The sequence below is a fragment of the Carettochelys insculpta genome, chromosome 29 (assembly GCF_033958435.1).
Source record: "Carettochelys insculpta isolate YL-2023 chromosome 29, ASM3395843v1, whole genome shotgun sequence".
NCBI classification, from domain to species: domain Eukaryota; kingdom Metazoa; phylum Chordata; order Testudines; family Carettochelyidae; genus Carettochelys; species Carettochelys insculpta.
The window spans coordinates 14,044,159-14,060,178 of NC_134165.1; the positions used below are offsets into that span (position 1 = coordinate 14,044,159).

A 16,020-nucleotide genomic window follows, 5' to 3' on the forward strand; every position below is an offset into this window, starting at 1 on the left:
AGGGCGACACAACCGGCTCCGGCTGTGCAGTGCCATGTCCCCCAGCTTCAAGGGGCCCCGGCTGTGTCAGTCCCGCAGGCCCATGGCTGCTGGAGCAAAGTGTCTGGGGTCCACATCCCCACAGGGGCCAGCCACGGTTGCCCCCCCGCCCCCCCCCGAGAGCCCCCCGGCGCTCAGCCGAAGTAGGGGCGCTCGTGCTGGAAGTTGTAGTCGGGACAGACCTTCTGCACCAGCTTGTAGTCGAAGCTGCAGAAGGAGACGAAGATGCAGATGACCTTGAAGGGCTTGGAGCACAGCCAGGCGGCCTGGCTCTGGGTGTGTTCCGTGAAACACACCTTGGCCGGGTCGTACAGGCAGGGCTTGTTCTTCCGCGCCCGGTCGGTCTTCTCGTACTCCACGTGGCAGTTGAAGGCCTTGGGCTCCTTGGCTTCGGGCAGGGTGTCCTGCTGGGGCTCGGGGGGCCGGGAGGCCGGCGGGGGCCCCAGCAGGTCAAATTCCACCACCTTCCCTGGGGGCACGATGCTGACCGAGACGTTGCCCAGGCTGGAGGAGTTGTGGCGGAAGTAGACGCTGAAGGTGCCGTTGACGTGATCCACGATCTTGCCCGTCACCAGCAGGCTGAACTTGAGGGTCTTGATGTTGAAGTAGAAGTCGCCCCAGCCGAAGATCTTCCGAGCCCGGCCAGCCTTGAGCGAGGGCTTGCGCGGCACCCGCACCTCCATGCCCGTCTGGTTCCTGGGCCACGCCCAGGGGCTCAGGGCGCCCGGCAGGGCCTTGGCGGGCTCCCCGGGGAACAGCCGGGCTGGTGGCTTCAGGGCGCTCGGCGGGAGGGGCTTCAGCGTGCCCGAGGGGCCCAGCTCCACATAGCCCAGGGTCCTGGGCAGGTGGCCCTCCGCGCAGACCAGCTGTGGGGGGAGAGCAGGGGCAGTGAGACAGCACAGACAGCCCCCTGCCCCCCACCCCGGCATGGCCCTGCCCTGCCCCCGCCCTTGCACCCCAGCTCAGCCCTGCCCCCCACCCCAGCACGGTCCTGCCCTGCCCCCGCCCTTGCGCCCAAGCACGGCCCTGCCCCCACCCCTGCACGGTCCTGCCCTGCCCCCGCCCTTGCGCCCAAGCACGGCCCTGCCTCCACCCCTGCACCCCAGCACAGCCCTGCCCCCCACCCCAGCAGGGCCCTGCCCTGCCCTCGCCCTTGTGCCCCAGCACAGACCTGCCTCTACCCCTGCGCCCCAGCAGAGCCCTGCCACTGATCCCTGCTCCCCGGCACAGTCCTGCCCACCACCCCAGCACCTCGGCACGGCCCTACCCCGACCCCTGTGCCCCAGCACAGCCCTGCTCCCACCCCTATTCCTCGGCACGGCCCTGCCCCGACACTGGCAAGGCCCTGCCCCCACCCCTATGCCCCGGCACAGCCCTGTCTTGCAGCATTTCCAGGCCCCCCTATGTGAGCTGCTGGGGGAGGGCAACAGGCTGGGCTGGGGGGGACGGTTCTGGGTGCTGCTTTGGCAACCAGCCTGGGAATGTAATCGGGAGGCTCCAGCCCCCTCTTCCTCAAAGTGACCCAACCGGGTGGGGATCTAACACCCGACCCGTGCAGGCTCCACTCCCCAAGGTCACAGCCCCCGACCCTGGGCCAAGGCACCGCCCCATCAACCAAAAACCCCCTTTTGCCCCAGGAGACACACTTGGGACATCTCCCCGTGGGGGGGGGCACCCCAGCCCCTGCCTCCCGCAGGCGTGAGCCGACTTCCGAGCTGAGGCTGGGTGTGCAGAGCCCCTTCTCGAGGGTGCGGGGAGCAGCCCAGCGCCTGAAAAACCAGCCCATGGCTCCCAGCATGGAAGAAACCAGCCCAGAGAGTTCCCTGCCCGGGGTTCAGCTGGGATGTTACAGAGCACGGGGGAAGGGGGCAAACCATGGCGCAGAGCTCCGGCAAAGGGCCCCCAGCCCCGCTTTGAAGCAACCAGCCGCTGATCACGTCTGCTTGCACGCCTGGGCCTGCTTGTGCGACTGCCAGGGAGTCATTGCAGCCCCCCCGCCACCGAGTCAGACAAACAGCCCTCACCAGCAAGTCTTCCTTCCGCCCATTGGCTCACGAGGGCCCCTCGGAACCAGCCCCGATACGGACAGAACCGGCCTGGCCGTGTCAGCAGTGCCCAACCCTGGGACGGGAGCACGGGCTGAGCAGAGGTGCTGCTCTTACAGGGCTCCTAGCAGCACCTAAACCAGGCAGCACAATGCTCCCGAGCACACGCCCGCAACTGCTGGCATGCTCCTGCCTGCGCAGGCACACTCACACTCGTGTGAACACGCACACGTGAACACGCGCACCCTTGCACCTGCAAAACAGGCCTGTGCACTCACAAACGTGCGTTCGCGTTTGAGCACCCCCCTTTCGCCCTCCTGACAGTGTGTTTTCAGCCTCCCCCAGCTGTGCCCGCACACGCCCTGCTGAGCAGCGGGTGGGGGACATGCTGGAGCCGGGTGGCCGCAGGTGTAATTCACAGGTACAGGCGCAGGCAGGGAGCCTCATTAAACAGGGCCTCGTTCAGCAGAGGTGTTGACTGAAAGCAACAGGCAGTTTCCCTGCCGGGGCCAAGGGCTGGTGGGGGCCGTGCAGGCCAAGCCCATCCTGGGCACAAGGCCCCAGGCACTGCCCCAGCGCCAACTCCAAGTCGTGGCACCGCTACCTGCTTCCTCCTGCCCCGAGGACGCCGGCCCCGTGTCTGTGGCACAGCAGGACCCAGCCTGGTCCAGCTGTTTTCGCCGGAGCGGAGCCGGGGCTGGCGGCTGGATGCCCTCGGGCCGGGTTTCAGGCCATTTCTGACTTGGCGCAGCAGCTGACAGGGCCTCGGTGCCCGTGCTGGCTGGCTGCAGCCCCAGGCCGGGGGAGGGAAGCTGAATTGTATTCTGTGGAGCCTCTGCCCTGCTGGCAAGGTGCCCGTCCCCGCCGGGCTCAGTGCCTGGGCAGGCACTTCGGGAGGCGCCAGGCCGGAGCGGGCAAGGCCCCAGTGAGGTGCCACATCCCTGGCTTCTTCTGAGCAGGCAGAGTCTGGGCTGCAGCCTCCCTGCGTCTTACCCTGGGGTGTGCAACCAAACCCAGCCCTGGGGCCCTCGGAACAACCTGCCGCTGGAGAGCCTGCCAGTTCTGAGCCCTCCTTCTCGGGGCGGCAGCTGTTGTCTGAGGGTGTCCAGGCATCTTGCCTTCATTCGCCCCCCACCCACAGGCTCCTGGGGGGCTTGGGGCGTGCTTTGCCTCCACATCCTTACAGGGAAATCGAGGCACGCGGCCAGCAGGACTGGAACCCCAGTGTCCTGCTAACTGCCCCTCCTGCTTCTACTCAGAGGCCATGCTTGGCCTCCCTGGCCCAAGCAGGGGCTGCTGCACAGGAGGGGGCAGCTGAGGGTCAGGACTCCTGGGTTCCTTCCCAGGGGTGAAAACCCACCGCCCGGCAGCTGTACGGGATCACACACAAGCCGTGCTCAGCAAGCCCCAGGCCAGGTCGCTGCCAAGAAGCGAGTGGCCCCGGGGAGTGGGGGGGTTGGGGCCGGGGGGCTGTCAGTGCATGCCAGGAGGGGCACGTGCCCCAGACCTGCGTCCTGCTCCAAAGAACTGGGCACTGCCGGATCAGCCCCATCTCCAGCGGGGTAAGCGGAGCCTGTTCAGCCATCAGCTTCGCTTGCGCCCAGGATGCAGCAGCCCAACTGTCGGGCTCCCCCCACCCCACGGCCAAGGCTGGCTGCTCCGGAGCTCTCACTATTAACCACGCGCTGCCCCCCCGGCCCCGGTCGGTGCTCAGCCGCGCTCCGGTGGCTTTTCAGCACGACCCAGCCCAGCCTCGTCAATCACTGTCACTGCCCAGCCGCCGCGCTGGCAGGTTTCATGCTCAGCTTTGGACGACCTGGTTTTCCAGGCAAACAACGCTGGGGGGAGGGGGGCCAGGAGCAGGGAGAGAGGCGTGTGGGGCCGGGGGGGTCCCAGGGGAATGAACACATCCCCTGAGCTGATTGCCCTGGCAGGGCTGGAGCAGGCGACATTGGTGGGTTGAATTTGTCGGGTTTCGGTCCAGCGCCAGGCACCGAGCTGCATTGGGACCGCAGCAGCTGGGAGCGTTCAGGCCGGTTCTGGCTGCCCCAGGCCTGGAGCAGGCCCGGGAGGGGGGGTTTTAAACCACTTTTCCAGCTTCTATGATCTAGGCCCTGCTCAGCCCTCAGCCCCAGCTAGAGCAGCCTCAGGGCTGCTCTAACCCACCTGCAGCTCCCCAGGGTCTGCGGGGGCTGGGAGCAGGGCGATGCAGGGCCCCTATGCCAGCTGTGCAGCAGCCGGGGAAACCTTTACAGGGAGGTCTGGGCTGTCAGCGAGCCTGGGGGGAGGTCGGAGCAACACAGAGGGGCCTGCGCATTGGGCAGTGACTCGGGGCTTGGGCAGAGCGCTTGCAGCTGTGTCCCCTGCCCCTTGCCAGGGCCCGGGCAGGGATCAGCTCCTGGTGCTCCCCCCCAGCAGTGGCTGCAGCTCAGGGAGATGCTCCCTGCGCTGCTGGGGTTTGTCGCCTGAGGCTCCTGGTCGGACGCCCCCCGGGCCACTCCCTGAGCAAAAGCTGGCCAAGGAGCTCAGCCCGACCAGTGGCAGGAGCCCCAGGGCAAAGGGGGGAGCAGCGCAGGTGTGGGGGAGGTGCACAATACCGGGAAGAGCCAATGGCAGGATGGGGTGGAGAAAGCCCGGCTGGGAGTCCAAGGGGGGCACAGCCAGCAGTGCCCAGAGCTCTGACAGGGCATGAGGGGTCCCCCTGGCAGGGACAGGGCAAGTGCCCCATCACCACGAGCGGCCCCCGCCCCCAGCCTGGAGGCACCTCCTCATCCGCACCACAGGGAGCCGGTGCCAGCCAGGAACACGCCACGGATTGGGAGTGGGACACAGAGCCCTGCCTCTCACAGGGGGGGCTGGGGCCGATCCAGCCCCCCCGCAGCCTCTTGCCCCCCACCTGGGCCGACTCCCCCCAGCCTTCTGCCCCCACCTGGGCTGACTCTCCCCAGCCTCCTGCCCCCCACCTGGGTCGACTCCCCCCAGCCTCCTGCCCCCCTCCTGGGCCGATTCTCCCCCCAGCCTCCTGCCCCGCACCTGGGCCGACTCCCCCCACAGCCTCCTGCCCCCACCTCGGTCAATTCTCCCCCCAGCCTCCTGCCCCCCACCCGTACTGACTCCTGCCCCAGCCTCCTGCCCCCACCTGGGCCGACTCCCCCCAGCCTCCTGCCCCCACCTGGGCCGACTCCCCCCAGCCTCCTGCCCCCCACCTGGGCCGACTCCCCCCAGCCTTCTGCCCCCACCTGGGCTGACTCTCCCCAGCCTCCTGCCCCCCACCTGGGTCGACTCCCCCCAGCCTTCTGCCCCCCACCCGTACTGACTCCTGCCCCAGCCTCCTGCCCCCACCTGGGTCAACTCCCCCCGAGCCTCCTTCCCCCACCTGGGCTGACTCTCCCCCATATCCCTCTGCACACTTAGCTATCTGGGGGTGGGGGATGACTTGGGTCCCAGTAGGCAGGAGAGCTGCGAGTGGGGAGCAGTCAGCTGTGCTCCCCCCGTTATCTCCCATCTGCTGCCCAGCCCGCGCTGCCTGCGTTATTAATCCTGCCGCTCATACATATTTATGGCCCACCCCCCGAATCCTGCCCGGGGGCTCCTGAGCAGGGCAGGAAATTACCAGGAAATGAGCCTGGCCAAGACATTGCCTGTAAACCACCCCCCACCCCCCAGTGCTCTGCCACAGCGCTGGGGAGACCAGGGACAGGGGCAGGTGGGGGCAGCAAAACCTTCCCACCTCCCCCACCCCAGATGATGGGGCAGTTATGTCACTTCAGCCCAGTCCTGAAGCCGGGCTGGCGGGGGCTGCAGGTGGGGAGTGAGGGGCACCAGCAGGGCTAGGCTGGCAGGGGCTATGGGTCGGGAGTGAGGGGCACTGGCAGAGGTGGGGGCCCAGGGCTGGGCTGCTGGGAGCTGCTGGGAGGGGCAGTCGTTGCAGGCAGTGGGGCGTCTGCCCCCTTTCCAGCCAGCAGCCCCCGCCAGGCTCCCAGAGCCCCTCCCCCATGCTGGCCTCTCTCCCTGCAGCTCCACCTTGGCCCCCTCCCCATCCCCCACTCGCCTGCTCCCATGGGGGGGACCTTGGCGGCTGGCCAGCGCCATCGACTGGGGCGGCACAGGAGGCCCCAACTCTGCAAACACCAACAGGCGACAGCCCGGTGGGTCAGTGCCCCTGGCTGGAGGCTGGGTCAGGGGCTGAGGCCCTGGAGCTGAGGGCTGGGTGTGTGGGGGGGCTGAACCCTGCCCTAGATGCTGCATCAGGCAAAGCTGCATTCAAGCGCCCTGGGGGACCCCCCCCCGCCAGGCCTGGGGCCCATGTGGGGCAGGAATTCTTCACAGCAGCGGTGCGGGGGGAGGGGGTTGCCCACCACCTGGCACCGCCCAGCCTGTCTCTGCCTTCGTTAGCATGGTGAGATTAATTGGCACTCACGAGCGATGCCCCCCTGCCCTCCCGCAGCCCGGGCCAGTGCAGTTCCAGAGGTTAGCAGCAAACAAGGGGCCGGTGACAGCTCCCATTTATCTTGGCCGTGCGAGCGAAGCCGGCTGCAGCGTCGCTCTGAGCAGCCCTGGAGAAGGCGCTGAGCCAGGTGCATCTGTCAGGCCTGACAAGCGCAGGGATGAGATGGGGGGACGGGGGGGGAGTGACAGGCTGAGAGTGACAGGTGCAGCAAAGGGGTCGGCAGGAGAGCAGGGGCAGGACAGGGCCACGCCGGCGGGGGCTGTGGGTCTGGAGTGAGGGGCACCGGCAGGGCTGGTTGTGGGGAGCTGTGGGTCTGGAGTGAGGGGCACCGGCAGGGCTGGTTGTGGGGGGCTGCAGGGGAGGGAGTGAGGGGCACCGGCAGGGCTGGTTGTGGGGGGCTGCAGGGGAGGGAGTGAGGGGCACCGGCAGGGCTGGTTGGGGGGGCTGCGGGGGAGGGAGTGAGGGGCACCGGCAGGGCTGGTTGCGGGGGGCTGTGGGTCGGGAGTGAGGGGCACCGGCAGGGCTGGTTGGGGGGGCTGCAGGGAGGGATTGAGGGGCACCGGCAGGGCTGGTTGGGGGGGCTGCGGGGGAGGGATTGAGGGGCACCGGCAGGGCTGGTTGGGGGGGGCTGCGGGGGAGGGAGTGAGGGGCACCGGCAGGGCTGGTTGGGGGGGCTGCGGGGGAGGGATTGAGGGGCACCGGCAGGGCTGGTTGCGGGGGGCTGTGGGTCGGGAGCGAGGGGCACCGGCAGGGCTGGTTGAGGGGGGCTGTGGGTCGGGAGTGAGGGGCACCGGCAGGGCTGCGGGGGCATATCGGGGGGGCCTCTCCATTGGGCCATGTGGCCCCTCGGCGCAGGCAGGATGACGGAGCTGTTGGCAGAAACAGAGCCCTGGCTGGGGGAGGGGATTTGGGGGACAGTTAATTAACCTCCCCCCCACAAGCCTGAGGAGTGACAGCCGGGGGGGTGGCTGAGGAAGGTGAGGGAAGGAGCCCAGTGTTAATTAACGGGTAGTTGTGCTGCCAGGCCTGGTGAAGGAACCCAGCAGAGCCAGCCAGATGGCTGAAGGTCGGCGGGGGTGGGGGGGGGGCAGAGCAGGTGGGAGGGGGTGGAGTGGGGGGAGGGGCGCAGCCCAGGGTGGGGGGGATGGCAGGAAGAGGCAGAGATGGTGCTGGTGGCCGTGGGCCTGCGTGGGACGCGCCAGCGCTCGGGGGTGGTGGCTGCCGGGGGTGGCTGGAGGGTAAAGCCCTACCACTGCTGTCAGCCGGGGAGCTACTCCTGCATCCGAGTGGCAGCCAGCCCCACCCAGGGCCCAGGCCGGACAAAGAGGGGCTGGGTGCTGCTGGGCGCCCCAGAGGGGACAGGCCCTGCCCCACACCCCACCCTGGAGCCAGGCAGGCGCTGCCCAGGGGGCCAGGCCCCGAGCCCCCTCCACCATCTCCCTGCACGCCCAACCTTGATGCACTTTCATCCCCTACCCCCCCCGTCGGCCAGATTGTCTCTGGGGCTGGGCCCTGGATAGGGGCTGGGGGCCGTGTTACCCCCCCCAGTCCCACCTAGGTACCTCCAGCCCCTGACCCCTTCTTGTCCCCCGCCCAGCTGGCGCCACCGTGGTGGGCGCCCAGCTGATGGGTATTTTGTGGCCTGGGGTTTCTGGGCTTCCTGGGCCGGACATTAGCCGGCCGCCTCCGTGTGGCTGGTTGGGGTGGGGCTTGGTGGCCCCCCGGAACAGGGCCAATGGCAATAGCCATGGGGGGTGTTGAGACGGGGCCTTGGTGACTCAGAGAACGCTGGAGGAGGGAGGGCGGCCAGGCCAGCTCGGGGGGAACCTGACAAGGCCAAAGGGATCCAGCAAATGGCCTGGGCCCTGCTGGGAGGCCTGGTGAGTGGATGGGATATCTCGTGGCTCAGGTCCAAGCACACAGCCCAGGGGCTCTGAGCCTTGCCAGGCAGGGCAAAGCCTGTTATATGTGTACATCCAGTGCACCCCGAGACCCCCCGACTTGAGAGGGGCCCACGGCAGCAGGCCCTGCCCAGCAGCAAGACCATCCCTGCCCTGTGGTGCTCACAGGCTGAATAGACAGAGTCAGGGGGGAAACTGAGGCACAGGGGCCTGACCAAGATCCAGGGCAGAGAAGGGAAAAGAACCCAGGCATCCTGACTCCCAGCCCAGCACCCCACCCTCAAGGCTGAGAACTGACAGCTCCTTACACAGATGTCCAAGGCTGGTCATCAGACCCACACTGCACATTGGAAGCTGGGGGCAAACAGACCAGAGCCTGGCCCCAGGATGGCCCCAGCTTCAAAAGGCAGCAAACACTTTTCGGGGGTGATGTCCCTGGGTTTCGAACCGAACGGGAGAAGGTCTTTGCACCCGCTGTGCTGGGCCTGGGCCTGGGCCAGGGGAGGAGGCTGGTAAACGCTGGCGTTTCGCCCGGCTGCCTGCGCTGCAGACGTGTTAATGGCGTGTGTGGAGCTGTAAGTGTCGGGAGCTGGACTTGTCGGCTCCAGGAGATCACACCAGGGGGTGTGGGGCCGGAGCCAGCCTGGCTACGTGGGAATTGATTCCCATCCACAGGAGGAATTTGGCTGAGGACGTGTAGCCCAGGAGACCGGCCATGGCAGATTGTCCGAAAAGGACACGACCAGGTGCCCCCGTGACCGGCTCCATCTCAGCCATGCGGCGCATGCGGAGAACAAAGGATTTCCCTCCAGGGGGGCCCTGAGGCTCCTCCGTTTGGTCTCCAGTTTGCAATCCAGTTCATCACAGCTCTGCCATGACCCGAGCCTGGGGGGGGGTCAAGGACCTGGCCTGGCAGAGGACGGACTCCAGAGACTTAAGCTCGCAGCTGGTCCATCTGCTGCAGCCGGCACCACGCACTGTGTGACGGGTGGGCAGTTTGACGGCATCACGTTCTCACCCCCCACCCAGTTCTCTTTATTGTCATGACCAAACCATTTGCTGCTCGACTCCAGCGGCCGGGCCCAGCGCCTGCTTTGGGCGCCATGCAAGGTTCGCATTGACCCGGGGCCGGGGCTGGGCCTCTGGGACCGGGAGAACCCATGCAGACGTGGCGAGCTTGGCTGACATGACCGCCCGGCTGCGTCCGAAGGGGCTGGGGGTGGCACCGGAGTTGTGGGTGTGACTCTGGCTGGCCGGGAGGCAGCCGTGCTCGGTGGGACGGGTTTGGTGCCGCCCAGCGGGGGCCCCAGGTGCAGGCTGGCGGTTGGCTTGGTTGAAGCATTTTGTCGCGATTTGGCCCTTTCAGCTGCACCCAGAGAAACCTCCTGTGTTGGAGGGGGGTCCTACACAAATGGCCGCTTGGTGCCTCCCGGCGATGCTCTGCGAGCTCCGCCTCCTCCCACTATGAGCTCACTGCCTCTCGCTATGACATCACAGCCAGCCCCACGGGAACAGAGGTGATGTCACAGGTTCGAATGGCAGGAGGAGGGCAGTGCCCCCCCGCCCCAAGGCATCACAGCGCTGCCCCCTGCTGGCGAGAATCTCCTGCTCGGGGAGCAGGGGGGGCCCTGCTATGGCCCCGCTACTGTGCGGGCTCCGGCCGGCACGCAAGGCGGTGGGACCGGCTCCTCCTAGCCTGGCCACAAGCGGGCGAGTCCAGGCCTAGTCGGCCCCTCCCTGCGCTGCCAGCCCCTGGGAGCTCGGCTGCCTTGCTGGGTGGGGCTGGGGAGCCAGGACACCTGGGTTCTCATTCCTGCCGCGGGAGGGGAGTGAAGCCTAGCGCTCAGCGAACAGGGCAGAGATCAGGACCCCGTTTCTCCCCGGTGACCTCGGCTGAGGAACTCCCGAGCCAGCCTCAGTTCCCCCATCTCCAGACCAAGGGGAAACGATTTCCCTGGGCTTGACTCACAAGGGGAGGGAGAGAGTTCACCTGGGGGGAGGGGAGCCCTGGGGCCCCCACCCCCCCACCGGGGAGCTCAAGGGAGGGCCAGGCCAGGCTGGTTTGTCCTTTGCAAACAGCATTTTCTCTGCAGCCAGAAACTGTGGAATGACCCGGCCTGTCCCCCCCGCAGCCCCCTCCCCACCAGCCCCCTTCCCCACCCCCGGCCTCCCCGGACCCCCGCCCCTGCCAGGCCCCCCTCCCCCAGACCCAGCATCTCACTTTATTATTGCAATAAATGTCGCCGTGCGGGGTGCGGATCGCTCGCTGGCGGAGCGCCGCGCCTGAGCCATGGAAATGTAATTTTGAGTGTGGCCGGGAAATTTTATAAGATCTTATCAGGCAGGATCATAAATTGCATTTCAAAGTTCCCGTCCCCCTGCGCACCACACGGCCTGATTGGCATTAAAAGGGACGCGGCGCGGCCCCTGGGGTCAGATGGCAGCAGGAGAAATGGGTGGGGGGGGCTGATTTCCTGCCCTTCACCCCGGGAGGGGGACATGTAACCAGCCCCCCCCCCGCCATGCAAACCCAGCTCGACCCTTTGGAAACGGCTTCCAGGGAAATCTGTCTGTTACGGTCCCTGAGCACCCTGCCCCCGCCCCTCACTGCTGCCCCATAGCTCTGCCCCTGCCCCGCCCCTCACTGCTGCCCCACAGCCCTGCCCCTGCCCCTCACTGCTGCCCCATAGCCCTGCCCCTGCCCCTCACTCCCGACCCCCAGCCCAGCCAGTGCCCCTCACTCCCAACCCCCAGCCCCTGCCCCTCACTCCCGACCCCCAGCCCAGCCGGTGCCCCTCACTCCCGACCCCCAGCCCCTGCCAGTGCCCCTCGCTCCCGACCCCCAGCCAGCCGGTGCCCCTCACTCCCGACCCCCAGCCCCTGCCAGTGCCCCTCGCTCCCGACCCCCAGCCCTGCCAGTGCCCCTCGCTCCCGACCCCCAGCCCTGCCAGTGCCCCTCGCTCCCGACCCCCAGCCCCTGCCTGGCATTAGAACAAAGCCAACAACAAAGGAGCCCCGTTGCCGGCCCTGCAGGCTGTGAGGTTCGCTGGCAGCAGGTGGGAGGCACGTCTGCCCCCCGCCACCCCCCCGCTCTCCCGGGGGAGGACCAGGACAGCGGCTGGGATTAAACGCCCGGAGTGAGGAATCGACGCTGGCAGAGACAATCACGGCGCCGCATCTGGGGAATAATTTGTTTCATGTGCAAGTGTCGCCGGCCGCGGATTACCTGCCCGGCACGAGATGGATGGGCCACAGCCCCGCGTGGGGGAGGGGTGGGTGTCCCCGGGGGGGTGTCTCTGGGCCCTGGTGGCTTGGGCAGGGTTATGGGGGCTCAGGGGTGTCCTAGCAGCCAGGAAGGGGCCAGGGAGCAGATCTGGGGGTGCAGGGCTTAGCTATGGGGCAGCAGCAGGGAAAGGAAGCCCTGGGGGTGGCCCTCCTCCCACTTACCCAGCCCCCGCAAGCTCCCCCAGCTCCCCGGCCATGGCTCCCCAGGCTCCCAGCTTCCTGCTGGGAGGGATGTGGGGCAGGGCGGGTTCTCTGGGAGAATCAGCCAGGCCGGGCGGGAGCCCCTCGCTGTGACCCACAACCTCCCCCTCGTTCTAACCTTAAACCCCGCTCCCCTCCCAGAGCTGGTCAGAGCACCCAGGAGTCCTGGCACCCGCCTCCCCCGCTCTGACCACCAGACCTCACTCCCCTCCAGTCATGCCCCAGAGCCAGAGCCAGGAGACGGTGTCCTTCCCTCCCGGCCCCGAACAGTGCGTCACCAGGGAGCCCTGAGGGCGCAGGAGGCGGTCGGGGTGGGGCAGGGGTGAGAAGCAGGCCCTGGAGCCGGCTGACCCCTTGGGCACTGGCACAAGTGTGGCCTGGTCCCCTGCTGCCCACCCAGCCCCAGTCCGGGGCAGATCCCCAAGAGGGAAGTCAGGCGCAGACGAGTCCTGAGCACTGCCTGCCTGCACCCCCATCCCTCCAGCCTTGCCCGGCCTCTGGCTCCCTACAGCTCCGACACCTCCCCGGCCAGAGGCCAAAAGGGATGGGCCGAGCCAAGGGGCAGCCAGGAGCCTCCTGCGAACGTCACCGAACGCCTCTGGCAGCTCTGACACCCCCTCAGGGCTCTGCAGCCTGCCCTAGAGAACAGCCCCTGGAGCCACCCACTGGCAGCCCCCCAGCAGAGACGCGTACTCAGCCCCACACCCAGGCCTGGGCAGTGAGCCTGCAGCAGCCCTCCACACGCAGGTTCCCTCTGGCTTTCCCTTCCGTGGTGGAATAAGTTTTGTTACATGTACTGAGGTGCGTGACGTGCACCAAGCTGCTGGCGGCGGGTGCTCGGCTAACCACCTGGGCAGCATCTGACTCACTCCTGGCAGCCGTCCAGGCGCCCTGCGTACAGAGAGCCTCTTGCCAGCTCCGGCCGCACATCTACTCAAGTGAGATCACCTTGGTTCCTCCCGCATCAGCCGCAGCGTCGGCTGCATCGCTGGGTGCTGGCACTGCCCCTCTGCCCAGACGTGGGCCAAACCAATGGCCGCGGCCCGCCAGGCGCCCGCAAATGGACAAACCGAACTGGACAGCAGCCGAGCTGGGCTCCGTCTGCAGCCCTGGCTCTGCCAGACTGGGCCACGCGCAGCCCCCAGCACCGGAACCCCCCGCCCCCAGCACAGCCCACTCCTTCCCCGGGGCAGTGGCTCCGGCCCACGAAAGCTTCAGCCCCAGTCGATTCGTTAGTGCCCCAGGCCACCATGAGGTTTGCTCTGAACGCTGGGGGTGCCTCAGTTTCCCCTCAGTGTTAGGCAGCGAGGGGGCGGGCTGGGGTGTGGGTGCTGCCCCCAGGGCGGTGAGGAAGGGCCACGCCCTGCACCTGGCCCCAGTCGGCCGGGGACAGACAACCAGGGGCTGGGTGGGGGGGAAGGAGGCCGCACTGCCGAGGGGTCAGTCTCCTGCTCGGGGCCCCGGGGCCATTTCCCAAGAGCTCCTCCAGCCACGCTAACTAGCTACAGCCTACACCAGTGCCACGGGTGGCTGTGAATCACCCTGAGCCCCACAGCGCCTGCCCCACAGCTGGGCCCCGGCAGGGAAACAGCAGCTGTTTGCAGAGCTGCCCCTCAGGGCGCTGGGAAGTGGGGCAGGGGGGTTCATCTCCCCCAACCCAAGGGACCTGGTTCACCCACAGCTGGGAGCCTGGGACACCTGGCCTGGCCCCTGCCCTAACGGGTGCCTCCCCGAGCCTTTGCCCTGGAGGGGATTAAATACAACCCAGCCTGGGGTTGCCTGGCTCGGCAGCTGGGTGGTACACTCCCTGTGCCCAACTCCCTACCCCGGAGCCAGCCACGCGCCTGCACCTCGGGCGCAGACAGGAGGCAGGAGAAGTAACATGAGGTTGCCGTGAAATGTCTCCTAGTGACGCCCCCCTTCCTGCCAACCCCCCACTGCCACCGCCCTCCCCCCGCTGCCCCACACAGAACAAATACAAGCCAAGGGGCACCCCACTGAGCAAGCCCTGGGAGTGCGCCGCCTGGGGGGACTTGGCTCCAGCCGGGAGGGAGAGGGGAGTTCTGCCCGGCTCGGCCTGACCCGACCTGGTTGAGTGACGGGGCTGGGGCAGCCGGGAAAGGGCAGCGCAGGGGCCCTTGGCTGGAAGGGGTTCTCCACCCACAGGGATGTGCCTGGGCTGGCTGGCTGGGAGCCATTCGCTGGCACCGGGACGGAGGGGCCATCGGTGTAACCCCAGGGCCTGGAACGCCTGCGGGAATCGGGCCCGACCGGCTCCTCCTCCCAATGCAGGGAGAGGGGGTGTCGTTCATGAGGCGCTCCAGATCCACGCCGCCAGCAGAATCGGGCCCCGGGGTGCTGTGGGAAGGGCCCTCGGGGGCTCTGCAGCGCCAGGAGGGGGGTCGGGCTTGCTGGCTTGCGCTGCAGGTGCTGCAGTACACACGTCGCAAATGTTTCCACGCACGCCAGCCCCTCCGCCCAGGCCCATGCCCAGGCTGTGGCTGGGGGGGCACACATGGCCGGAGGCGTGTGGGGAGCAGGGCCGGCTCACGGGGGCACATGAGAGCCAAGGGCTGGATGTGGAAGCAATGGAAATTTGAGCCCACAGGGTCCTGTCTACACTGCAGAACACCCCACTCCAGGCACCAGGTATCCACCACGGCCCCGTCTGCGGGCAGCTCCCAGCCCCTGGGGGCCACAGCTCGGGTGACCCCTCCACAGCCCCCGTGAGCTGCAGGCTGCGGCGTGTGCCCCGACACATGCGTGTGCAGCGCACAAGCCGCACGCTCATCTTGTGCAGGGCTTCGCAGTGGAGCGAATTCCCAGCCCAGCTGCAGGAGGCAGGGAGCCTGACGAGCCCCAGCAGCGGGCCCCAGCCACCCTGCCCTGCCCAGCCTGGCGCAGGGGCGTCCGTGTGGGCTTTGCTGGCCACGAGATGCCAGGCCGGGCCCAGCAGCGGGCGGGAGCCGACAGCCAGGAGTGGCACCAGCGCTATTTAAAGGGTTCGCACGCCTGGGCCAGTCTGGCAAGTCCTGGCCCCTCCGGCGGCTGCCAGACGGTTCTGTTGGCAGCTTTACAGGCCCCCCCACCCACCGTGGGATTCTGTGCAAACACCTGCAAAGCAACTGAGTCTCATTGCCAAAGCCAGTCACCCTCCCCCATTGAGACGGAGCCCCCCAGGAGCCCCCGGCACAGAGACGCAGCCCCCCAGGACGCGCTCCCCCATGGAGACGCAGCTCCCCCAAGAGCTGCCCCCCAGCACAGAGACGCAGCCCCCCAGGATGCGCTCCCCCATGGAGACGCAGCTCCCCCGAGAGCTGCCCCCTCAGCACAGAGATGCAGCCCCCCAGAAGCACCCTGGCACAGAGAGGCAGCCCCCCAGGACTCATTCCCCCATGGAGACACAGCCCCCCAGGACTCACTCCCCCATGGAGACACAGCCCCCCCAGGAACCCCTCAGCACAGAGACGCAGGAGCCCCCCCCCAGCACAGACACCCAGGAACCGCCCCCCATGGAGATGCAGCCCCCCCCGCCCCAGGAGCTGCCCCCAGCACAGAGACCCAGCTCCCGCAGGAGCATTCAGCTTCCCTCGAGTTCTGTACTCTGCCGGCCCCCCCATCTCCCAGCCCACACCCCCTTAACTCTGCCCCACTGCCCCAGCCCCTGTCACCATCCAGCCCGCACCCCCTTAACTCTGCCCCACCGTCTCGCCCCCTGGCTCCCAACTCCACTCATCTCCCGGCCCCCCCGCGAACTCTGCTCCATTGCCCCCCGCCTCCGGACCCGCCTTGTGCCCAGCTCAGCCTGGGGCTCGGGCGAAGTGCAAACGGGGGTCACCGAACGACAACTCCAGCCCCCCGCAGCCCCCCCGGGGCAAACCCACCCCCCCGGCTCGATGTAGCGGGCGGGGGCCGAGGCACCAACTTCTCGGCTGCCGGCGCCGCCCGCGGCGGGTCCCGGACCCTCGACCCCCCCCGAGCCTCCCCGGAGCCCCCCGCGAGCCCCCGGTACCTTCAGCAGCAGCAGCCAGGGGCTGAAAATCGCGGGCAGGAGGCAGCGCAGCAGCTTCATCTCGGCGGGGCAGAGCCCCCGCGGCAT

General features: G+C 68.1%; 1 protein-coding gene across 1 annotated transcript; it reads right to left on the reverse strand.

Annotated features, from left to right (window-relative positions):
- On the reverse strand, positions 1 to 16,020 carry NXPH4 (neurexophilin 4). Its single transcript, XM_074980410.1, has 2 exons — positions 15,934 to 16,020; positions 1 to 905 (listed from the first exon to the last, which is right to left on the reverse strand). The coding sequence occupies exons 1-2, from the start codon at positions 16,018 to 16,020 to the stop codon at positions 174 to 176; spliced, it is 819 nt and encodes a 272-aa protein (XP_074836511.1). The 3' UTR covers positions 1 to 173.